We start from the raw sequence: 27,174 nt of genomic DNA, 5'->3' as shown, positions 1-27,174 counted from the left end.
ACAGGTATAATAAAACTTTACCTGTTAATGTAAATTTATAAGTGGTCGACCTCAGACCAATAAAAGTTATCGCGGCTCACATAGACCGCCTTAAATCAATCTTAACGAATCGAAAAGGAAGCCATCAAAGAGATTGAGATATTTTATTAATAACGTTAAAAAATATGTAAAAATAACAACAAACAAGACAGTAAAAATTCAAAGGATTCGGAGGAATTCCGCCACGGACGAGCGAAATGATTTACAGCCCGCCTCAGATCGCGCTATTTCAAGAGTTAATTTTTAAAGTTAACTTCAGTCTAAGTTTACTGATTGATGTGACGCCTTAACAATCACTCGCGGTAATATTTTAAAGTTTACTACGGCCGGCGATCAATAGAGTCTTTGTTCGAGCTCGACTGAGATCTAGACTGAGCTAAATCATTCCGCGAGATGAATGAGTCGCTTAATTTATTTCTCCTTTCGCGAGCTTTACTCCTATTATTTCATAGGCACGAGTATTGTGAGCGTGATGTATGCTGATTGAAGATTCGGTCGCCGGAAGCCGAGGCCGAGTGTACCCATTAACGTCCACGGTGCCTCATTTAACCCGCCGCAGCGATAATTGCCACCACGTGTTTATTTTCGAGCATTCTAATTATATCACGCACAATGGGTTGGACACGATGGGCTATTTTGGGTCCATTCGCTCCGTCAAAGTCGATTTTGTCCGGCCACAAAAGAGGTGTTGCGTTCGACTGTCGGCCGATTCATTAGCTGGAAACCTTTGAACTATGTCGTCGACTTTGTCTATTAGTTCTTTAATTTCTCAAGTAATTAGTTCTGTTTGTTTTAGTAGCACGTGTTTAATTTTACACGTTGATTCTGAGTTACGTTGTTGCTCTTGTAACTTGTCGGTTTGAGTTATCTTCTACAAGCATGTTTTATAATTCTTATTACTGTTCTTGTTGTTTTTCTGGTTAACTAATTTAACTTTATTAAATCAAATTCTTGCCATTACAAAGAGTACTTGAGTAAAAATATTACTAAAAACTTTTTATTTTGAAGAAAACATGACGAACTTTTTTCCTCGACTAACGACGAACTTTAATGACACTACTGCCTAATTCTTGATTACCATCTGCATATGCTCATAAAAATTCAGCTCTTGGATGAAGATTTCATAACTGGAGCACTTTATTTTTTATAACCGAAGCACTTGTTACACAATAAACCGCCACACACGCTGCACAATTATCCTCCAACCTTTGTCTCATATCCTCCTTGATTTGTAGACAATGTGGTCGGGATGCGGGCGAAAGAATGGCGATTGTGGGGACATGTGTTCGAATCCTTTACAGAATAGTTTTCATAGATGTAGTAATCATTTTTTATCGCTTAACTTATTGCTCTATTACCTTTTGTTTTTACGATCTGTTATTGCGAATTCACTTCTTTTAACGTTTTACAGCTTATTTAAAATCATTACTTACTATATTTTCTTCATCTTTTAATTTTGTTTCTTCTTTCTTACCTTCCTTCTGTATTCTGAGCCTTTCTATTAATTTTCTCCAAACCAATTTTACTTCTAGTATTGCTCGTAAGTTACGCGTTTTTCAATGGCTGAGTAAGATTCGTGGTAACGAAGCACTGTAAGCCACAATAGCAAGTTTCCCCATGTTACTAGTAAAACCATGATTTATATTACTGCTTTACGACATTTCTCATGCTTCCAATCATTCTTAGTATTGAACGGGCCGAGTTTGTGATTTATAGGTTTTTGAGGTTGTCGCTGATAAACAAACATAAACGTTCAAAGCTAATTACTTTCATACAGTGGATGCTTTAAAGCTTAGAATGGGCTATAAGTTGTAACTTAGATTTATATTTTCGAGTTTCCTTGTTTTAGGCACTCACTCTTTTGTTTCTTTTTTCTTGTTTAAATTGATTTCTGGAAAAAAATAATTCTCTTCTTCGCTTCGTTTTTCTTGGGTTAATTGAAAACTAGAAACAAACCTCGATAGCTTTTGAAAAGTTTGAATTTGCTTTCCTTGGATTTATTTCTTTCGAAAAGTTTTTATGTCATACTTGGATTTGAATCAAACTTCGACAACTTCGAAATAATTGAAATGACTTTTCTTGCTTCATTCATTTTTTGTCAAAAAGGTTTTATATGTCGGTTCGAAATTTGAAATCCAACCTCGAATGCTTCTGAAAGGTTAGAAATCACAATGATGTTCTAAGAAGTGACATCTGTCGTTGACCGAACCTTGAAGGGTCCGATCGGTCAGCCCATAAACGGGTTCCGGTCGTAAATTGGTCACTGCATCCTGTGCATTGTCATAACTAGCCCGTATAAATAGACGTACACACTAATAATAATCAAGAACTGCTTATTTGATAAACTTTGATAAAGATGGAACAGGAAAAAGAGTGTAAAAAGCCTTTTTGAAACATGTACATAATAACCGGCTACAATTAAGTTAATTACACACAATTTGATGCAAATGTTTTACTAAAAATATTTATAACTAACTATATTAATTACTATTACCACAGATTACTAAATAGTTACTACATGACTTTTTATTAGCTTTTACCGACGCGACGGCTAAACCTAGTCATTTTAGCATACCACGCAACACTAATTTTTCGGGTTGAAATTACTTACTCTAAGCCTTAAGAGTCCGGGTGCCATCGAAATTTTCATACAAACGTAATACCAAGATCATTTCTCATACGAGAATATTTACCTTATTTGAGTTATTATTCAGCTTAAGATATTAATTACCTAGGTTCCTGTATAAATATTCACTGCAAAATATTTGGTATTATGTTTGTATGAGAATTTCGATGGCACCCGGACCCCTAATCCAAAGTCGTAATTCTACTATCATGTCCAACATCACATTTCTACCTTTACATACAAGTCTAATCTAATAATAATATACTTTTAACCTTTCAATCTCCAACCTTTATACCTAAACGTATTAGATATAAAATGTTTGTTTTAAGAGCAGGTATAATGAACCTGCTAGCAATACTAATTTTAAATGTTTCTAAAGTTGGCTGGGATGACAAATGATGCGTAATGAGGTTAAATGCTTTTAGATCAACACTTCCCACTTCCACTCGCACTGTACTATGTAAAAGTTTTATTTGCAACTATTATTAGTTATACATGCTTCGGCACGAATGGGCCGGCTCGACCGGATAAATACCACGTTCTCACAGAAAACCGGCGTGAAACGTTTCACGCCGAGTGAGTGAGTTTACCGGAGGCCCAATCCCCTACCCTATTTCCTTCCCTCCCCTATTCCCTTCCCTCCCCTATTACCCTATTCCCTCTTAAAAGGCCGGCAACGCACCTGCAGCTCTTCTGATGCTGCGAGTGTCCATGGGCGACGGAAGTTGCTTTCCATCAGGTGACCCGTTTGCTCGTTTGCCCCCTTATTTCATAAAAAAAAAAAATTACTCAGGAATATTGTTTGATAGTTTGATAGAAAGCTACATATTAAACAATGTAGATTTAATTTAATATTAGTTATCACGTTTGTTGCCAAGCACCTCCGAAATGGTTGGATCGATTTTGATATTTTTTTTACATAATATGAATGTGAATGGTAAAACAACATTTGACGGGTCAGTTCATATTAGAATATTATCTGTCATAATGTTCAGGTCGGGCGAGCCATGACAGCGACTTCATTTACCTGATACGCTTCAGACTCTACACTAGCAGCTCAAAGAGGTTTTTCTAATCGTCATCGGACTATTTCATTTAGAGTTGATGTAGACTCTACATCAACTCTAAATAAAATAGTTTCAAACATTTCTCAGTAAACCTATCCCAAGCACTTAGGGTTTAAGTAATTAAGAGCTTTGGCAAAAGGATGTCGTGTGCGCAATCGGTACGGTCGGCAAATACGCAACTTATTAGAAATTATCTGCGTATTGCTACGAGCCATTTACCCATCTCACTGCAACACGCAGCTAAGATTTTAATGAGAGCTATTTGTACAGCTTGCAAAATAATATTTGTTTAAGTTTTCAAAATAAAATTCTTTTGAAAAAACATAATATTATATTAGCCAAATAAATCATTTCAAATACTTTTTGATGAAATACAAATCTTTCGTCTCTTTAATGTTACGTCATTGCAACTACATTTTCAATTCTGACTAAATACAATTCATGAGTACCAATGTTTATACTGCGAAAGTCTGTCTTTCTAAATACTGTTTCACGCCAAAGCCGTTGAACACATTTAGGTAAAAAATATTGAGATAGAGTTCTAATATATATATAAAGCGAATTTGGAAATAAAACATATCGGCTGGCAACATCTATTACCTGTTATTACTTACCTTTTTATTTACTTACCTGTTATATTTTATAGTTAAACAAGTAATAATACTTACCAGGCGGTCCCAATCTCTGCTTATTTTGTTAAGTTTAAACTGTAAATGTAAAATAAATATTTTTGATTTTTTTTATCTATCATCTCGAAAAAATCGAACATATTTGATTAAAATAATAGTTTAAAACACGCTTGTTTAAAAAAAATTGTATCTTCATTATGCAAAGCCTCGAATTATGTAATTAGACTACGGGAGATAGGTAAAAATCGTCCTCAAAGATTTATTAATACAGTATTATAAACACCTACGCATTAAAACGTAATATAATATGAACACACATACAACAACATCCCCCAGCATTAAATCAGCCTGGAGCCTGTTTTGCTGACGCTACAGCTACCGTGCGCACGCAACGTTGCATGATATTGTTCTTGTCGAGATTGCGGCCATGTGCGATTCGGTCTCAGGTTCAGTCCTTATTTAGTGATAACCAATACACGCATAAGCTACTGTGGGATTCGGATTGGCAACTTTAAGGGTTGGTTCAGATGGACTTATTTCGACAGTCGAGACAATCTTAAACTTTCAAGTCCTAAGAACAAGGATTATAAAAAGGATTTAACCCTTTTTATAGTCTACGAGCTTTTGCCCGCGGCGTCGCTCGCGTTAAGAAGTATCATCCCGTATTTTAACCCCTTGGAGGTAGAATCGATCAAAATCCTTTCTTAGCGGATGCCTACGTCATATCATCTACTTGCATGCCAAATTTCAGCCCGATCAGTCCAGTGGTATGGGCTGTGCGTTGATAGATCACCATGTTAGTCAGTCACCTTTGAGTTTTATGTATATATAGATTATAGTAGAATATAAAAAGGGTTAAATCCTTAAAACCTATAAAAGTTAAGGATATTTTTGTAGGAGTACGTCTCAGTAGTGTTAAGTCCTTGCACTCCATTCCTATTGGTTTCCTTTGCTTCTCACATTTTAAAGATTCTCATTCTTTCTACCTATTACACACTCGATGGCTTCTCAAGCCTCAGCTTTCGTCACTGAAAACTTCTTTTAGCAAAACGCTCCGTTTCATAGATTTAACGCTACATTCGCGCTTTCAAGACCTTCTGCAGTAACTTATGTCCAGTATAGGTACACAAGTTTACAGAATTATATTGTTATATAGTACAAGAGTTTCCTTAAGCATCTTCCTCTCTCTTTTTCCATCAGTAATTTAGTAAGTCCAAATATCGTATTTAAATGTGGTAACATTATACGTTATCAAAGCGACAGTCGGAGGCGAGACACCTGTGGGTGTTTACAGAGACAACATACAGGCATGTAGGGGTTATATTTTTATAAACTGTTACCATTTAAATCATGTTTACAGTATATTCTGATTTCGTGTCTACAAAAAAAAATTGCGGAAACTGGATACTTCTTGTTCGTTTGTTGTGTCCTTTCCCGTGATCAACTTTATAGCTCTAAGGTAAGAATAATTTTCAGCGCCCTTGGACGCCATTAATTATAGGTGTATGTCTGTTTTATTTTGATGATACACCAGCCAGGATTTTTGGTGTTTATACCAGCGTGCTGGTGTAAACGACCGTCTTAATGATAGATGAAGAGTAGGAATAATAGAGATTAGAGACTTTACGGCTATAGCTAGAACTCTATGCAATTTACTAAAGCGAGGATCATAATATTATCATTTAATGGATCAAAGGTTTTGAGCCCTAAAAACAGGCTGATCCCTTTTATTAGAAAAAAATAAATTTTCATACCACTTCTGAATTAGTTTCTTTGCCAATAAACTGGCAAAGCTTTTCCCTAATTTTATATCGTGGAAACGAAATCGTAAACTTGTTTATTTGTCGACCAATTAAGTTATAAAATATAGTGTTTTATTGGGGTGAGATACAGAACTGTATCGGTCTTGTTTTCGCTTACCATCTGGTTTCGGACGAGAGTAATAATTATTGGGAAAAAACTGTATGGTGTTTCATTTGATGTCTTTCTTTCATTTTATATAAGTACTTATATATCTGAAAAAGTACACTCTTAGCTGTCTATGTAGTCTTCTACCATCTATTACTACTGTTACCATATTATAGTTATATAGGTGTCTGGAAGAAATCGCTTGTAGCGATACGACCGCCTTTTGTACTCTTTACTCAATAGTTACTAAGTTCTGTTATATGTCATGGTTGTTGTTGGTGCAATAAAGAATTTTCATTCATTCATTCATCATTTTGCCTGTACAGGCAAATGAACAGCAGAACACAATCTCATTCTATACTGTTATTCATCACTAACTTTTTCACTATCTTGATGAGTGGCACTTGCGATTCCTCCGGTGAAGCAATGGATGACGATAATCCCCTTTATTCAAGAGATCAATTGCTCCCTTGCTGTAAAAAATCAGGGAAATGAGTCTATTGTTCGTTAGAGTGAGCTGACAAGCAAAAAAACATTTGGGTGTTCAACTCTAAATAAATATTATTTAATATAATACTACCTCGGCAAACGTTGCTTTGCCATATATAAAGTATTTCGCCCATATTATTTTATTGAAGTGACTAAATAAGTATGGCGCCGTGGCAACGTCCATCGCTATCCCGTCGCATAAACAATGGTCGCCGTCTGTCTCGAGTTGTAATAATTTACTATTATCTATTCAACAAATGCACTTATCAATATAAAAAGTAGCCAGTAGCCGATTCTCAGACCTACTGAATAGGCATCATAGGTAAAAATCAGTAAAGCTGTTTCGGAGGAGTACGGTAACTAACATTGTGACACGAGAATTTTATATATAAGATAATCAAACACAAAAGCTTACATTTCCAAAATTATTTCTTATTTTATCTTAAATTATTTTTGGGGAGCTTTAACTCTCAAACTTAACGCAATCGGACTATAACTGCATAAAATATAACCACAGACTACAGTATTATCAGAGTTTTCATCATTTCCAAAAATATCTCTAATTGGGAGCGGTCAATCAAAGACTATGTAATGGCCCTAATAACCAATCCTTCAGATAACCTATCCGTCAGTACCAGAGGTCGTGACCCTAAGCACTGTAAAACCCTAATATAAACGCCAGACTTGATTTTTACGATGGACACATAAAACTCGATATAAACAAGGGGTGATCATGTTTATTTACTATTTAATTATTTTATTAGTGTTTAAAAGTATTAACACGTGGCACTAGAGTCCAATGACTTTCTCAAGAGGGCGACTAACCCAAAATTTTCGATTTTATGATTCATTTTTATACTTGAAAACAAGCCCCGAATTGTTTCATTTTCTAAAATTAGACTCTACACTATATTTTCAAGAATTCGATCTGAGCAAAAACACTATATTATCTTAAAATTTTCTCGATAGAAAAAAAAACACGAAGATGCATCAAATTTTCCCGAATTTTTCTATATTGCCATAACCGTGCATTGAAGTAAGTTTATATTTTAACACATTGTGTAAAATTCTATCATTGAGAAACCAACCTAGTGGATTTTTAAAATGTTGTATAATTTATCGAGTTATTGAGAAAAAACTAATTTGGCGATGAATCCGCGTCGTCCTTTTTCACCTGGCATATGAAAGACGGGCGTAAGTGTGAAGAGAGAAGGACGATGTTTGATTGTTGGAAATAGATGTTTTTGGGTTAGTCGCCCTCTTAACTTACGATGCTAGTTTATAAAACGGCTTAAAAACTATTAAATTCCATTATGAAAAGTAGAGTTAAAGCGATTTTTGTATGTTAAAAATGAGTTTTATACCCAGTTTCTGAGCTTATTGGAGTAGGAGTTTTTTTTCAACAGTTGATTGGTTATCGTTAGCCAATCAAAAGGTAATGAATGAATTTTTATGTAGGTACTTACACCTTTAACAAATTAATAGACAGATCATTAATCTGCCAAAATTAAAAAAAAAAACTGCTTCAAATAAAGATAACAGAGTATGATTGTATTGTATTCTCTTCAATATATTTAAATACTTCCAGGTATACAGGAATCTTAGTACAAGGAGGTTTTATAAGTTCCTGGGAACATAGGGTGAAGGACCGGCATAACGTCACCTAGCTGCGTCCAATCTAAAATTACATTTGCATGAAGACAACCGGGGTTAATTTAGCGCTGACAGGACAAGGCCAGAACTATCAATAATACAGTCGGCCACACAAGTGTTACGGAATAAATATGGCCGCACGACAAATTGATTTGGTTGAGTTGCTCTGAAATATTTCTAGCGGCCTGCGTCTTAAACCTTATAAATTGCATTATAATAATAATAATAATATCTATGGACGCTTCACACCACGTCAGTCTGGCCCCGTGGTAAGTACCTGAAGGACTGGTGTTACAGGTACCAAAAACGCAAATATATTTAATACTTTTATACTACACACATATTTAATACACATTCAAGACCAAGGAACTTTTTGAAAAACTTTTTGTTCCGTCGGCGGAACCCACGACCACCGGCTTGAGCTACTAGTAGCCCACCAACTGAGCAAAAGAGAGCTAGAGGTCGTCAAATAACATTATTAACCATTAACCTTACATTGAAAATTTATATCTGCTGATAAAATAATATCTAAAATCTATCAAGTATTTTGAAAGAACTAAGAGAGCATTTCGTTTGCAAAATGCGACTTCATGTTACATATAAAGTAAACACCCATAGCAAAAAAAAATAAAAATTCATGTGATATTCCAAAAATATTTTACGTTTTTTTAATTAAGTTATCGATTGGGATCTTTTTATTTATAATTTTGAACCTTAATTACGTTATTAGTTTTTAATAAAATAAGTTACACCACTATAAATTTTGCGTACCTTATTTGTGATAAATTTACTCAACATGTTTCAAAAGGCATATAAAATGTTAAAATGTTACTTGTACCACAGAATATATATTAGTAGTACCAACCTGTACTGCAATTTCAAAGAATACGATAAATTTTAATTCATAGTAGTTAATACTTATTTTCATCTTGTTTAAGTGGATATTAGTTGCTCAATCATTCATATTTTACCACCAATACTTCTATGGAAGACTCGAGGAATTTATGAACGTATATTGAAGCGTTTTCCCCGCTCCCGCACGACTGTGCAGTAATAAATGTAAGACGTTTTGCGGTGAATGCTCTGTAATGAATCTAAGTGGAGATGGATTTGTTTGTGTGTTTGTTCTAAATGACATAACGAGGCTCTCCGTGTACGGAACAGATAGCTCATTTAGTTCTAAGCCTGATGGGTGATACATCTAACATCCTTTTAACCCTATAGCGTATATTACGTAGATGAATTATGACTACGTGAAAAGTATGGGTTGCAACTTGAAGCTTACAGCTTGCTTCTGAGTGCTGACAGAAATGAAAACTAGTAGTAGCTTAGGTAGAAAGAGATATTACTTCCTCTCCTGCGTTGCGCCGGCGGTCCATTCTCCCTCTGTCTTGATCCTGCGACTTTTTAATAAGGTCACGTGTCTTGAGTTTTGACGCTAGTTAAAAAAAAGTACAAAACGTCGCTAAAAAGTTTTGTAAGGTTCCTGTCAATATTTTTGGGTGCTCATAAGATGATTTTATATTTTTAAATTACTAAAATTTTATATGTCGCTATGATAATATCTTAATTAACCTTTTATATACAACTAGCTGTCCCGGCAAGCGTTTCTTTGCTATATAAAGTATTTCGCACATAGAGAAATATATAATACATACACATGACATACACCAGATAATTTCACCCATATTATTTTGTTGAAGTGACTAAATAAGTATGCCACCATGGCAACGTCGATCGCTATCCCGTCGCACAAACAATGGTCGCCGTCAGTCTCGAGTTGTAATAATTTACTATTATTTATTCAACAAATGCACTTATCAATATAAAAAGTACTCAGTAGCCAATTCTCAGACCCACTGTATATGCATATAAAATTTGGTTAAAATCAATAAAGCCGTTTCGGAGGAGTTCGCGGCCTAACATTGTGACACGAGAATTTTATATATAAGATATTCAAAACTATACAAAAGAAACATAATATTTCCATCACAAATATTATGAGTTATATCGTGTATTTCGCAAGATACGCTATCGGTGGGTCGGTTATGATAACCTCTGCCGATTATACTACATAATTACACAAGACTCTTGTTCTGCATACAGCGCATCCATTGAAGTATCAATTCAACATTAACTTAGTATAAACTTCTAATAGACTTGTTAACATGGAATAGGTATAGTTCAGTATGAACTTCTAGCAGACTATCTGTCAAGCGTATAGACTATAGACTATAGAGTTTTAGCGACCATCCCCGGCGCCTCACGGCCGGGCCGCACGGGTATAAAATAGAACTAGATGACGCCCGCAACTCCGTTGCTCCAAAATTAGTTTATCGCGCGGGAACCGTGCATTTTTGTAGGACAAAAAGTATCCTATGTCCTTTCCCGGGTCTCAAAGTATCTCCATGCCAAATTTCAGAAAAATCGGTTCAGCGGTTTAGGCGTGAAGAGGTAACAGACAGACAGACACACTTTCGCATTTATAATATTAGTATGGATATAGCCACTGAAAAAATGATTAAAATCGATAGCCCATGATCCTTCACGTGGTCTACTTCTTATCTGTGCCAAATAACATAAAAATTGCTCCAGTAGTTCGCGAGTTAAGCCCTTTAAAATAATTTCCCCCGTTTTTTCCCACATTCTCCTATTAGTCTTAGCGTGATAAAATATAGCCTATAGCCTTCCTTGATAAATGGGCTATCTAACACTGAAATAATCTTTCAAATCGGACCTACTGGTCCGATTTGAAAGATTATTCCGGAGATTAGCGCGTTCAAGTTTGCCCTTTCAAATAATTTTCCCCGTTTTTTCCACATTTTCCTTTATTTCTTCGCTCCTATTAGTCAGCGTGATGAAATGTAGCCTATAGCCTTCACAAATATTGAACAAAGGGACATGAAGGAAAAAACAGCGACTTTGTTTTATAATATGTATAGATGGAGCATGTAGGAGAGAATTTGTGACTTACGTTAGAGATATAAAATGCTTATAACTTCTTGGTATTACAATAAATGTCTTACGGCCGTTCCCAATATCTGATCTATCTCTGGTTTTGCCCTACTAGAGATAGGAATAGCTCACATTAGACATTAGAGACATATATTTTATGTCAATTGTGAGCTATTCCTATCTCTAGTAGGGCAAAACCAGAGATAGATCAAATATTGGGAACGGTCGTTAGACTACGTAAAAAACTGGATATTCGGAGAAAATCTACTCAATATTTTGTGGTTAACGTATTGCGATTTAAATTTTTGACTTAATGAAAAAAAACTCTACAGGCAGCTAGATCTAGACTTGATCGATTTTGATGAAATTAGACTTTCATATCTATGGGAAAGAACATAGGTGCTCTTTAAAAATGTACGGTTCCAGTGTGATTTATTTTAAGCGAAGTCATGGAGAGAACTTATTAACAAATATTTTGTACACGCCTGTACAAATTTTAGTTGTCAGATTACTCATTTAATAAAGTATAATCCGTTCACATGACGAAATATGAGTAGAAAAATGTGTGATGTGTATGGAAAAATGTATAATATCCGTGGCAAGTTGTAGATATGGCTTAAAGACCAATGACCCTGCCGGAAGCGACGTATTTGTAAACACATGCAAGCGTGCGTCAACTTACTAAGTTACTTGTTTTGAGGATTTTTACGTTTTTTAATTAAGCCCATATATTATTAAATTTAATCTAAAACCTTCTATAGGAACATCAAAAAATTGACTCATGCCCGTTTTCACCAACAACTCCTAAAATTTAGGTATCCCTTAAGCCAATATAAGGGGCACCTAACGTCAGTTTTGTTTCAATAATTTAGGGGATGAATTGACAACCCCGTGTAACTCTTAGGTGACGTATATCACTACATAGTATAAAACAAAGTCGTTTTTTCTGTCCACATGTCCCTTTATTCCCTTTAATTGCGGTTTTCTTTAATAGTTAGAGTGATTAAAGAGGAAGGTTTGTGATAAATGTATGAAAATTTTTATGGGAGTTCGCTATTTTACAAGTAAAATATCAGACGGCCATTCGATAACAGATTCATTGTCAAGGCAACCATCATCTAACGTCATCGTCGTTGCAACATACATCACCTAAGTGTTACGGGGTCGTCAATTCATCCCCTAAATTATAAGGGTCACCTAATGGTTTGACGGATGAATCGCATAATAGGTTGTTTTAATCAAAATATACGTCACCTAAGTTTTACGGGCTTGTCAATTCATCCCCTAAATTATAATGGTTTAGGTGTTACTTAAACGTCGGTGAAAACAAAACTTGCGTTAGGTGCCCCTTATATTGGTTTAAGGGACATCTAAATTTTAGGTATCGTTGGTGAAAACGGGCATCAGTCTCTCAACTCAGAAATTTTACTTTCTGAGTTCTGATTCTACTTTCTTATTTGTCAATAAAATAAGAAAGTAGTGGGGCGATTTTTTGACAAACACTAGTACAAAGTGAAGTACTACAATCCGTACTAATGTTTAAATAATTAAATAAATCTTACGAAGTACCGGATTGATTTTTATGTAATTTGGCGTGTATCTGCTTTTTGATCGAAAATGTACGGTTTTTGCAAAATTTCTTTCTTATGCTAGCGGAGTCACGTGGAATTTCTAGTTTTGAATAATATGGACGGTACAGTCACACACAAATACATACACATTTAATCAGAACTTTTCTCCACGACTGTACATGCGCAGACGCAGGATTGTTTACGAAGCCAGCCTTGTTTATTTTCGCTTGATATAGATTAAAAAGCTTCTAAACTCATTTCAGGCGTTTATTGGATAAGTTATTTACATTCATATCCGTTTTATAAGGTATATCGAGTTACTCGTGGAATGTCCCTTGCGTATACAGAATGTTTTTTTTTTTCATTTTGAAAAATGTTGGATTATTTAATTTATTAGTAGTGCTAACGTTTTAGAATATGAAGTAATTAAAAATTTGTAATGGATTGTAAATTAATAGCGATATAACATTTTCAAGAAATCATTTTTTATGATATTTATTACGTAATTAAAAGTTAGTCAATTAATGGCAATATGCAATTCCTAAAAACCTTTTTTTTTTGTTCTTTGAAGCATTTCCATAGCCTTTATGTATCTGTGTTGTAAGGAAATAATTTTAATTATTACCAACATAAACAAACTGCGCATTTCTGGTACTGTTTCGTAATAATCGTAAAGTCAATCATAAAAATAATGACAAGCGTGAGGTCTGGAGATAAAAATATCATGTGTTGAATTTAACTCATAAAATCCATTATTTTTAGTACGAACGTATCTCGCCACGGTTTATATACATATTCGGTTTGTTTCTATCATAAAACTTCTGATTACTAGGAAGTGAAAAAGCCTATGATCAATAACGTACCTTATTACATCGAGATAAAGTTATTTATTACTTTTAATTGTTATGGGGTCATTTTAAAATAGTTTTGTTTGTTAAATGCATAATTTTATGAATTGAACGGATAGTAACTAAAATCTTTGTATACTACAATTTATAGGTTACAAATTGTGATTGTTTGCTAACATCATCAACAATACACAATACAATTTTTTTTTCTAATAATTGGAGGTTAGAAAGGAGTTGACACACCATTTTAGAAAAAAAAATAGCTCCCACACCAGTTTCGGTGACGGTGGCCGGTTTCATTGAAACCAGGCCAGCTACGCAGGAGTAATTTTATAGTGCCCAAGTGTGTGCGCAGTACACAAGAGCACTCTCTATTCCTTTACTCTCAACCTCTCTTACCATTTTAGAGATAACTCCTCGTCCAATTGGAATATGATCTTTGTATCAGCATTTATATAATCGAAATAACATTCTTATGAATATAATGATAATTATAATATATACGCAGCCCATTTATTACACACCCATATCATTGTTTATAGGGCCTGGGAAGCGTTTTATGAGTTCCCTAAACACAACCATAACGACTGGAGATTACTAAATACGGTTTACGACTAGTACGCTTTAAGAATGGCTGTGCATTCATTAATAAAAATTTAGGAGCACAGGATAGTAAGAACATAATAGTTTCTCAGTGAAATAATTTTGTAAATTCCTTCTTGAATTTATTTTTATTATGAAGTGATTTACTTTTTTCAACAATTTCCTATACTTATTTATGTAAAAAAATATATTTTTAAAATCCTGCTAATAAACTAAAGATCTGATTGTGTGATTTACAACCAGTGATTTTTTTCGCATTATCATTATTTTCTTTTTTTATCACCAAACAGTCGTTAGTGTACTTATATCTTTAAAGGCAGTGTTTTATGACATTTTTATAACCGCAGCCGTACGATATGGAATGTGCTGCGTACATATTATAATAATTATACGATGATGAAATCTAACTCTTCTATGAAGTAATTATGCCAGTTAAGTAGATATCATATTTTATGGGTGCAATCTTTTACTAAATAGAAATATTATCTGATAATATGATTTTTATTTCCTGTATTTTTTATACATTTTCGCATTACGCTGTATAGTTGTATAGTGGGCGATTCTCCTTTCAAAAACCATTTTGTCACATTTATTTTATTTTCGATGATTTTTTACCTGCAAAAGCGTAGTCGCGGATTTATATAATTGTATAGGTTACTTATATTATGTTTTCACTCTACTATCAGGGTGAGAAAGCGTGCAAAACCGCGGGTACAAGCTAGTATTTCTCACGTCATTAGACAATGAAGATTGACGTTTGAGGCTGATATGACCAAGCCTGTTAGTGACAGCGTGCTATTAACTATTTAGGTGTTCATTGAAGTCAACTCGTGAACCTGTCAGTTGGTTTTTCGGTCAAAACGGGGCAAGTGGAGTAACGTCAGTCTTAATATAAAAGAAGTGAAATAGTACAGATACCTAATCTAAATATATAAAACTCAAAAGTGACTGACTGACATGGTGATCTATCAACGCATGGCCCAAACCACTGGACCGATCGGGCTGAAATTTGGCATGCAGGTAGATGTTATGCCGTAGGCATCCGCTAAGAAAGAATTTTGATCAATTCCACCTCCAAGGGGTTAAAATAGGGGATGAAAGTTTGTATATAATAATACTTCTTAACGCGAGCGAAGCCGCGGGCAAAAGCTCGTAGTATATTATAAATGTGGAAGTTTTTGTTTGTAACTCCTTCATACTATAACTGCTGAACGGATTTGCATGAAATTTGGTGCCAATATATAACTTTGAGGTTCTGAAAAGTTACACAGGATAGTTTTTATTTAAAAAATACGCTTTCTGCGCGATATCCGAATTTAGCAAGAGTAAGTTGTGAGTGACATCTAGTGATAAAGGTACTTATGCTTGTTACAATGTCCATATAACAATAAAACCAGTTAGTACTAGACCAGATAATAATGAAGACATATTTATTTGGCAGCCATCGACATAATAAGATCACTTTAATTGGTCTATAAATCAGAAAGAGCGCCATTAGAACCGACGTAGCATATGAAATTATCATACAATGATACAGTGATGTCAACTATATTATACGTTAGTATTTTGTTAGTAAAAATGTTTCATAATGGAAAGTAAAGTATGACCATAAAAAAGTTTTTTTTTTGTATTTTGCGGTGAGAACTAGTATACAGTATGATCTGTATATTTTAACATTTAATAATGGTAGTTATTATGTTCAGCTCCCTGTTTTCACGATCAAAGCATTTACATATTTAATATTTTTATGGCTTCAAAAGTATTTTGATAACAATGGTCACCAAAGGAGTTTATGAGTAAAGATTACTCATTAACTCCTTCTTCATCTAGCTCCATTTGACAAGAAAAAAAATTGTACTCAATTATAGACAATCATAAATATAAATAAAATGAGTACAAATATGTAAAGTATAATCTCAGGTCATGTTTATCTTAATTACTTGTCAAATGGGTCAGATAAAAAGTTTATTTGTATACTTTAATTGTAAATTTTTGCATTTATTTAAATTAGTCTACGATGAATAAAATGAATCCGGGTATGATTTTGACTGCTACTAAAATGACAAAATATACATACTATCAAGCTCCATTAAACTGTATGCCTGTAAGCATGAAGGATTTTACCAAAAGTTTGACAAACAAAAGCTAACAAAATATTATCATGTTGTGATTTTTTTTGTTTTATTTAAATGATTATACAACCATGATCTTGACGTGTATCAGAAAATACAGCAGTTTTCCTGTCTGTCATCTCCACAAATAAAATAATACTTCGTCAAAGATTACCAAAATCCAATAGCATCGCAATTTTCATGTATATCTTGTAGTATTGAAGTATTGACTATGAATTCGACTTTTATCTAGGGTTAAAAAATTAAATTATGTACTAAACTTTGAACATTATCCACACTATATAGTGACATGAATCGTTAAGGTGTCTGAAAATGTACAAAATGTTTTAAGGGTCTCCAATGTCTCGTACGTAGCCAAAAACTCTCCAAGGCTTTCTCAGAATTTTATTAGTGACAACCCTATGTTTTTGTTAGGATTTTGCAGGATTTTGTTTGCGACAACCCTAATATGTTAGTGCTTGTCGAAAGCTCACACTGCTGTAACTCGTTTGTCCACTGCTGGCCATTGTGACGTTATTTATGGTAAATTTTATTTAGCAATAACTCGCACAATATCAAAGTATGATTTATGCTGGACTAGCTGGTGATTGTAGCTACGAACACGCTCAACGCTGTATACAAGGATTTGAGAAAAAAAAAACTTTTTTTCTTGAAAAATCTACTTGCCAGTTATTTATGTTTATAAAGTTTGTAAAAATTAGTTAAATTAGTTTACCGCATCTAGTCAGAAAAGTAACAATTGTTATTGTGTTTAAAAAAAATATTAGTTGCGCTTTCCATTTTTTAATTTTAGAAATGGGTGGTAGGCAAAATCAGAAACCATATAGGCGAATTGTTTTGAGAACTTTCCTTTGAAAATTCAATCTTGTCCCTGAAAAAGTGAGAAAAAACGAGTTTTTTTATTTTGATTAGATATTTGCCAATTTATGCTTGATACAAAATATTTGTTCTGTAAACTTAAAAAATTTAAAATTATAATCCTTTCCCTGTATTATACTTCAAAGGCTCTACCTTCCTTGATTTCCCCGGACGTGAGCGTCTATAATGTTGATATGAATACGTAATACTTCTTCTCCATAACGTAACACGACTAACAAAATAAGTGCCTTTATCTTTTCTTTTTTGGCTTAAAACACAACTTTCATTCAAGGTATCAAGCTATAAATTTAATAATATACACAATGCTAATTTTTTTATAAATTCCACAAAGACCTGTGGACATTGTTACGTAGACCTCGTATATTTGTGTAGTTATTAAGGGACGCAACTTTTATTTTTTATTTTACGCGAAAACCATCGGTTTTACACAATACTCGGTCACCCGCTGGCTATCCTTCTCGGAACCTACGGGGTGATTCATATTGCGTTTCATTTATTTTAATTGAGCTGTCAGGTCGCGTATTGAAAAATAAAACGTCGGTGCGTCCGTGTCACACTCCAGGGGTTCAAGTGAGGGACATTAGTGCCTGATGTCACCCATATTTCGAGAACTTTATATCGATATTAATTTCAATAATTGATTAATTATTTACATTTTATGCAAATATTATAGCTTAATTTTAACCCCATTTTAAATTACAATACATTTGACACTCGCGGCGAGAAAGATAATATTCAAAATGCCACAAAAAAGTTATAAAACGTTGAATTATAATATCGTTGCGACGTGTTAATAAATCAGATAAACCAGTTATATCAAAAATACGGTCTTATAAATAAAAAATATATTAATAAAGTCCTTAATTTAATAAACCTAAAACAAAATGATATTTATCAGGCACAATTAAAATCAAACTCAATCGAATAATTTAAGATAAAATCGAATAAATTTTAATTAACGTACGATCAATTCTGGCGCACAAATATTTGCATGCAGGTCAATGATACGAACATTTTTAAATAAAAAATAAATCACCCCGTATCCTTCTATATCACGCCAAGTAAAGGAGCCGTATTTTTTTGCACGGATTTCTGTGAGACCTTAATAAATCTGTCTTCTGTGTTAAGGAGTTGAGAATTAAGCTTTAGCGTTTGTCGAAACCACCGCCGTATATTTCGACTTAAAATGAACCGTGAACGTATTATGGAGACGTTAATATTATTTATGTTAACACCAAACGAAATGATATTAATTTGTTAACATTTCCGTGATTTACTGTGTCTAAACTTGAGCATAAATTTAATATGTTGCTGTTAATTTTTATTTTTGAGTTAATTCCCATCGTCGTTAGAAGCGTAATTTTATGATAATTTGTTGTCACTTAATCCATATTTTTATGATTTATGTTTCTATCATTATAAAGTTTATTATTAATGAGACATGGTTGTCTGGGTATAAAATACCTACTTATCTTTCCTTCTAGATTATTTAATTTATTATTTATATATAATACTAGCTGTCCCGGTGAACTTCGTGTCACTTTAAAACCTTCCCTGGACTTCTACGAATATTTTAAGACTAAAATTAGCCCAATCCGTTCAGCCGTTTTCGAGTTTTAGCGTTACTAACACAATTGAAAATCCATTTTTATATATATAGATATCACATTTAAAATATCTATATTACATAAAAAATATGTATCAGCATCCTATATATCTTTTAGATTCCTCATTGGATTTTTGACTCTATATTTCGATGGATAGGGTTGTAAATCGTCCGAATCAGGTTTTATTTCTTGCTGTCATCAATAACCATTGATGTTATTTGTAATCCTGATAATCTTCACGCCGTCTTGGCCCTGAGATGAGCAAGAACATGAAAGAGTTAACGATGTCTCGTGTATTTTATTATTATTAATAGCATTCGCATATGTAACGGATCTCGCTAATCAAAGTTGATTCGTGTTGACGGTACTAGTTATTAATTACCCCCGATATACTATCATGGGGCAAGAGGGTCTTATTAACTCTTATTAATGGGAATTGCTATGTATGGTTATTGATATAATAATATATAATAATGATATTTATCCAAAATCAGACCTGTATTATTTTCGGAAGAATCTAGTTTTTCTGTGCTTTGCCTTTCGCGTTACTTATCAGGAGATTAATTAATTTTAATGTTTGTTTTTATTATAATCTTTCTTCTATCTTTTTCATGTATACTTATTATTGTATTACTATTTCTATTTGTTAGTAATTGTGAAAGATTATTTTCAACTTATTTACGAATATCGCTATCAAAGTTTGCACCCAGATTGAAAACCGCTTGATTAAAAATTAAAATTCATGCCCTGATTATGTGGATGGTGAATATAATTTTTCAATGTCTTGTCAGAGTCCAAATTATGTTGAGTAATATTCGACGACCTTTTAAATAAAAACATCAAAATCAAAAAAGGTAGTATGCGCGAAATCTGTAAAACTTGTTTCACATCCAGCACTTTTAAAACTTTCTTCCTATTTAGCGGGACTTCTTACCTGTTGTTGTCCCTTTTCCGCTTACGTAATCATGATTGTCGATCCTGTGTGCGAAAAAGACAGCCTACATGAAGACGTCACGTGGAGCGAAGGCGCGCGTGTTCTTGCACTTGTTTTATTTATTTTGTGAGCCGCCATATTTTTTTCTTTTTTTTCATTCGTTTTCTCAATGCTACGTCTTTGTTCGAGGGGCGCAATCGTCTGGCCAGTAAGTTGGATAATTTCTTCATTCCAAGCCCACCCGACAATTTTCTTGCTGCATTATTATGTTATGAGCTTGATTTGTTTAATAATTTTATTACTGGGCGCATTGCGCGTGCGCTATTCGGTTTTTATTCGTGGGTAAACGCTTGTGGCTTTTGTTTATTTGCTTATTGTAAATTGAATAACCTATTCAAACACTTTATATTCTCTACATTATAAAGCCTGTTTAAAGGTTATCTACTTTTTAACTTTAATAGTATGATCATCCAGTCTAAAAGTAGGGCCTTTATTTTTTTCAACTCTAACTCTACTCTTCTTCAACAGCATATTTAATATTAAACTAAAAATTTAGAATCGTATATTAAAAAGAAACCAGAGCCATTATACAAAATATTATGCGGTCGTTATGCAAAAATCTGGAGGAGATCTTTGAGATCAGTGTTTCGGACAAAAATAAAACGGACACAATGGACCGCCGAATTCTGAAAAAAACTAACCGATTTAATACAAAATAACTAAAACAGAATATTAATGTAAGATCTCCGAGGACAGCATCGCTATTATTTAGTTCCAGCTGAATGACTTTGGTTTTTGTACCGGACCAATCTTCGAATTATTGACATATAATGTAAATGTCTAGTTTTTCGTGTATCTCTCCCTTAATTTGCACCTGAAATGCCTCCAGACTCATTTAGATTCTTAGCCTTGGCTTTATACGTTTTTAGTCCCAAAAATGCTTCTCAACGACATTAACGTATTATATTTACCAGAGAAAATAAAAATATCTTCACGTAATTTTCTATTATGAGTCTTGAATTCTTGATCTCTCTACCTGTAAAACTATGCCTGTTACTATAACCTGTTCATCTTCCATTCAATGTTCCCTTGCGTTCATTGTTTTCTCATCATCTCTTTGTCTCATTTCTCCGTCATCTCTTTTTCTTTCCTCCATATGTGTTTTCTCTTTCTTACCTGTTTCTTATGTTTCAGGCTAGCAGCGGCTGCTGCGGCGGCTGCGGGCGCGACGAGCGAGCTGAGCTACCTCGCAGCCTTGCACCCTGCCTACAGACCTGTACCTTACGACCATCCGCTATATGGTGCTAATACTTTAAGAGGTAAGTGCAAGCAATTTAATGGGTAGTATCAGTAGAGGAAAAGATAGGTTCGTGCCTTGTGCAATGTAAAGTACTAAAGCTGTGTTTCCATGTGTGTTAATTTTTTTTGTACTGTCAAAAGTATTTAAATATTTATCGTAGTGGATCAAGACAGTAGAGGAAACATGCTGACCCACTTTTGTATCAGAATTGATAATAGAAATATATGCCATAAGTCATAAACTTATAACGATTCTCACAAAAGCTCACATGAATAAACTGCCAGTAACAATTTTATCATGTTTATGAATAATGATAAATATTGTAATAAGATATAGCTCCCATGGTCTCATGGACGAGTGTATGCAATTCTCATAATGCAACGCTATACGTATGATAAGGCGTAATATTAAACCCTGATAACACATCTGAAATGTGCGTTATAGTCATTTGTCTGTAACTTGTTTTGTTCTCTGAACCCTTATTTGTAAGCCAGTTAAAATATCTCGGATGCCTTCAATAAAATATATCGGTGTATCATAATTTTATTTTGTTTATTAGTTTTGTCCATTGTAAATATCGAATTTATAAATCACAAATATTTTATGGTAGATGTTTACTCATAATAAACAATTCAGTTCAAATTATTTTTTTCACTAATCAAACGATATGATCATTAAAATCTCGCTACTTACCAGTCATAACATAATTAAAGCGTATAAAAAAGGGCGTCAAAAACAAAATAAAATGGCGCACGCAAGAAACTTTACCCTTCACAGAAATTTCAGGTCCGAACTGTTTATGGGTAAAAAATTGCTCGGCGTGTCAAGTTACGGCAGCCAGGCTCCCCTTACACGTCCTCAGATAACGCTCAATTAGGTGCCATTTTTTATTTTGGACGGCTCATGCGAGACGGATTAATTTAGCACGTGGCATGTTTGAGGTGCGAATAGTTAGAAGACGAGGAAAATGAATGGGATTGAACAATACGTTGAGGTTTTTGCTATTCTAGTACTACAATGAAGATAATTTTAATTGGATTAATAAACTGTAATATTCTTTAAAACCAAATTAAGAAAATATATATTACTAGCTCTCCCGGTGAACTTCGTGTCACTTTAAAACCTTCCCTGGACTTCCACGAATATTTTGAGACTAAAATTAGCCCAATCCGTTCAGCCATTTTCGAGTTTTAGCGTTACTAACACTATTGAAAATCCATTTATATATATATATATATATATATATATATATAGATAGATAGTTAAAAAAGGTTCACTACTTTTCCTTATTTATTATTTGATATATTAACATTAAAATCAAACTAATAAATAAAAATAAATCAATATGTACGCGAGAACTCTACATAAATCCTGATCTACGTTGGTTGTGTCTCGCATAACCCATCCCCGTATTGTTTACTGAACGGTCAAGTAGTTGTGGCGTTAGTGCATCAAGTTTCGTCTACTACCGGACAATGGATATCCTATGAACTACAAACCTACTGAACTAGTGGGATGTTACCTTGACTGTCACAACATGGTGGGAGAACCCATTGATGGTTTTTTTGTCGCTTATTCTTTGCTTAAGCTTTCATTATTTTAAGTTAGTTAATGTTTTCTTAGTTTTTAGTTTTAGTTTTTTCATGATTGTATTTAAAGCTACGAAAATATTTATTTGCTGACATGACAAGCCACTTGGAAAATGGAAACGCAAGTTATACTTCTTAGGCCCGATTCGACCAAACTCGAAGTTACACGAGTATAACTATCATGAGAATAATTTTACTCCTTTAATTTACTCTAGGATATTATCGTTTGCATTTTACCAAGTTACCTACTCAAAGAGTATGAAATAAAATGTCAATTATAGTTCACAATGACACCGACCGTGACAATTGACACCTTGTTGTCCAACTATTCTCAGTTTAATATTTACTCCACCAAAATAGCCCGTGTAAATATTCACTCCCGTGTAATTACCTCATTCTTGGATTAGAAGTTGGAAAAACGCAAAACCAGCTTACTCTTAGATTAGGAGACAGTTATACTCGAGTAAAATTTTACTCCAGTTTGGTCGAATCCGCCCTTAGTCTGTCGTAGCCAAGCTTAGATCAAAAACATAAGAAAAGGAGTTTTTCCTGATAGTTGACAAATATTGCATTTTTATTTTTCCAACACATATCAAATCAAAGACTTTCATCATTTAAGTAGAATTAGCAATAAAAGAGAAAAGTTCGTATATATTGTCATTTAATTCCTAGAACTCATGAGGTAAACAAAATATGGCGCAACTCTATTGCGCCATATTTACGGGATAAAAACTATTCTATATCCTATACCATGGCTCGAAATATTTTCATTCTAAATTTCATCAAAATAGACTCAGCGGCTTAAACATGAAAAGGCATTTATAATTTAAGTATGGATGAAACTATTTTATTTGCTAAAAATATCAAAAAGGCCACGGCTGGACAACATCGAAAAACCCTTGTATAACAGTAAACAAAGGTATGCTACGGTTAAACGTAGACATTGTGAAATGGGCTATGTGCGTATTACCGATTCGTTGTGGATATTTCAACTCCTTTGAATATATGATTAGTGCTGGGTGTATTGTACGGTGCACCACATACAGTAATTTATTCAGAAACGGTCCAGACAAGAGTTAAAGAGAAGGGCTTACTACTAATATAAATACAGCCAACGATGACGAAGAAATTGGTCAAATAAATGATTAAGATAAATACATATTATGTAATGATCGCTATATATTATTTCAATCCAGTGATCTAAGATTAATTACTACTAGAATAACGTAAACGGACATTTGAACGTACTTTAATGCATTTCAGTAACCGCTATAATTATTGTGATGATGATTGCATATAAAAATCATGAGGTATCTATTAGTATTACTTTGTGTTTTCCAGTCTGTGCACCTATTTGTGTAATATAATTTAATTCGTTAAATCATTTTATGAAGCGAAACTGTAAAATGGTCGAAATCCTAACCCTTTTAGTCAAATCCTTGCCAATTTTAACCCATGTCTTAAGCATGGTGCTTTAATAGCCTTCTACATATCTGACATCGGTACCTTCTCGAGTATATTTGAGTTCTATTCCAAGGGATTAAAGTCGGAAATAGAGAAGCACGAGTTAGGAAATGAATGGTAGCAGTCGTGAGTTCAAATCCTAATTAACACCTCGCTGTATAGATAAATTGAGTTGATAGTGTACGTATGTGGCATTTGCCGGGTTTTTGTATACGCTTTGAATCTTTTAATTCTTTTATTTTTATGCAGATTGCATTGAGAATCTGTGTAAATAGAGGCATTTATTTTGATATTTAAAGTCAAAACTAATACTTTTACATATAGACAGATCAGAAAATAGCGTAGAATGATGTAAGAGTAGTGAGCTAAGGCATCAAAGGCCTTTATAAAATCCTAAAATCAGATGAGGAATTTATGGTCAAAATTAATACTAAAATTAGTCTTTTTAATCGTGAACAGCAACAGGTCTTTCAGTCGAGTTAACCAATTAGTCTACCTGCGACCTGATCCGTTACTAAAATTAACATTTACGTCTAGATTTTTTACGCCAATGAAATATATTTTTCGTCTCACTGGTCACGCTACTGAGAAGTATCGGGTTACATATTTTTTGTCATACAATATAAATTAAATGTCTCAATTAATAAACAAGTTTCGTTTGAGATTTATTTATCCTTGTGCACTGTCAGTTTTAAATGAGCTGTTATTCTGCGAATATGAATTATTGGGAGATAATTGCTGGCGATAATATAATACTTAAAAATATATTTTAAGTATGACTAATTACTGTACAGGTGTAAACTACCTGAAGTCAATATTATCTCAAAATAGCTCCGAAACAAAAACGTCCGAATCTTTAAAGGAACCCGCAAAGTAGATGAAACAAGTTCCTTAAAATTCTTAACTGGCCAAAAATGAAACTTAAATATTAAATAACGATCCGAATTTTCGCAACCGAAGTGACAAGCCGAAACTTAATAACTTACTCAGAAATGCACCAGCAAATTGGGAGCCAACCTGCCCGACCGGCTCAGTAACCCTACCTCCGAAACCCCGACACATATAAATTGTATTTTTATTCAAATCGAGCCTACGTGCGGCGATAAAGTCCTTTTAAACTTCATGCTTTCGAAAACTCTCGAGAATTTGTAAAACCTCATCTCCGGTAATGACGAGAACGTGTCTTGGACATCTTTATTGTAATGTCCTTTTAAAAGTGTAGCTCGGAACTTTTGGACTCAATTTGCCTTTTTGATATCATGGAATTTTGATGGCACGATTTATTTGTTTGCTGACTTTGGTCCAAGATACCTCGGACGGTGATATAGCGTGGTGTCCAGCTACTTTGTTATATTATGTCGAAATTAATGTCGGAAAAAGGTATCTAATGATATTTATTTAATTTCCAATATATTCGTTGCTTATTCTGGGAAACTAGTAGTAAATATTAAAAAAGCTCTATCGGGTTAATTACTTCAATTTGACTTTAAAATAAAAAGTTTTCTTAAAATCGTTTACGCTAATGGGTCTATCATCATAATTTCATTCAAGTTATTAAGCGCGTCCGCATTAAACCAACGAGGTCCGTCACTAAATTCCAAATTTGATACGTATTTTCTTAATGGCTCTCAAGTTCCTCGATTATAATCGAACACAATCAGAAAACGATTAAAACCATCGAGAAAAGCAATCAAGTTGGCAATGTTCCTAAACCCACCGAAAAATCGAATGTGTCTTCGGCTTTCGATAATCGTAAATTAAGGTCCAACTTTTGGTTAACCGAGCATGAAAACTGTGAACGTGAATTGAGAGTTCATGTTACTTCGGAATTAAAAAAACGAGTCGAGATTAAAATGAAAAAGAATGATAACAGATGTCAAACGAATGGACAGACCGATATTGATAGGTTCAAGGATAGGTACCGAGTGGAAGAGATAATTAATAACGTATAGTTTATTATAAATTGTCATTATCATCAAAGTCTTGAATAAATCTACGGTTATCGTTATCTTCATCTCGAACATGATTATCATCACTATCTTCGTTTTTATCGCGACCATCGCTATAATCAACCATTCTCATGGTGTCTTCAGCTCGTTGTTGATTGTAATTATCATCGTCAATATCACCTCCACCACTGTAATTATTGATACTCTTAAAATTATTGATGACTTCATCATTGTTAACGTCATCATCAGGTATTATTATTTATTTTTATTAAATATCCTAAGCCTTATTCAGCATTATTTTTAATCCTATAACGGACCATACAAAAGACTATAAAAATACTTCTCTTTGTTATAAAGAAATTTTTTGGCGATTAGCTCTTTAATCAGTCGGTGCATTTAAGAAAAATTTTCAAATTATCACTTAGATAACATTAAATGTCAGTGTCAATTTAGTTATCTAAATCATTACAAATGTTTCATTTTAAATCGCCCAAGGCACTTGCTCTTAATTGCCTTTGTCAAAATCTGTTCCTGGACCCTAATCTTTGTCAAGAAAGAGGTGAACGGCTACAGGTTTTAGAGTAAGATAAAAAATGCGCCTGTGCATGTCGGTGACCACACTTTATGTAAAAATACTCTCTGTAGGAACATACATAGTTGATTATTGGATTCATAATTTACTTTTATCATATCAAAATAATATTATGTTTATTATAATTAAATCAAAAAATTATTGCTATTGATTTTCCAACGACACTTAATCCTTTCAGAATGTTGATTTGATTCAAATAATAAATTAATAATATAATAGGTATGGAATTAATCATATTTCTTAGGTTCTTTGCTCAAAATACAAGTGTGCTAAGTCGAAATCTAGAAATAAATTTCCTCATAGTATTTTTAAGGTGGTCACCCTAGTCGTGACAAGTGAC

The 27,174-nt window shown here is 33.6% G+C and overlaps 1 protein-coding gene across 4 annotated transcripts in view; it reads left to right on the top strand.

Annotated features, from left to right (window-relative positions):
- LOC121736708 (transcriptional activator cubitus interruptus) overlaps window positions 1-27,174 on the top strand; it is a 95,502-nt gene that overhangs the window by 49,475 nt on the left and 18,853 nt on the right. For all 4 annotated transcript variants that reach the window (XM_042128076.1, XM_042128077.1, XM_042128073.1 and 1 more), the window contains one exon: window positions 21,135-21,259. In XM_042128076.1, coding sequence (XP_041984010.1) covers window positions 21,135-21,259 — 125 coding nt within the window. The remainder of the gene's footprint in view (window positions 1-21,134; window positions 21,260-27,174) is intronic.

Source organism: Aricia agestis, chromosome 19 (genome assembly GCF_905147365.1).
Source record: "Aricia agestis chromosome 19, ilAriAges1.1, whole genome shotgun sequence".
In the NCBI taxonomy this organism is placed as follows: domain Eukaryota; kingdom Metazoa; phylum Arthropoda; class Insecta; order Lepidoptera; family Lycaenidae; genus Aricia; species Aricia agestis.
Note: the sequence above shows the minus strand (reverse complement) of the source record. Positions and strands in the feature narration are given on the sequence as shown.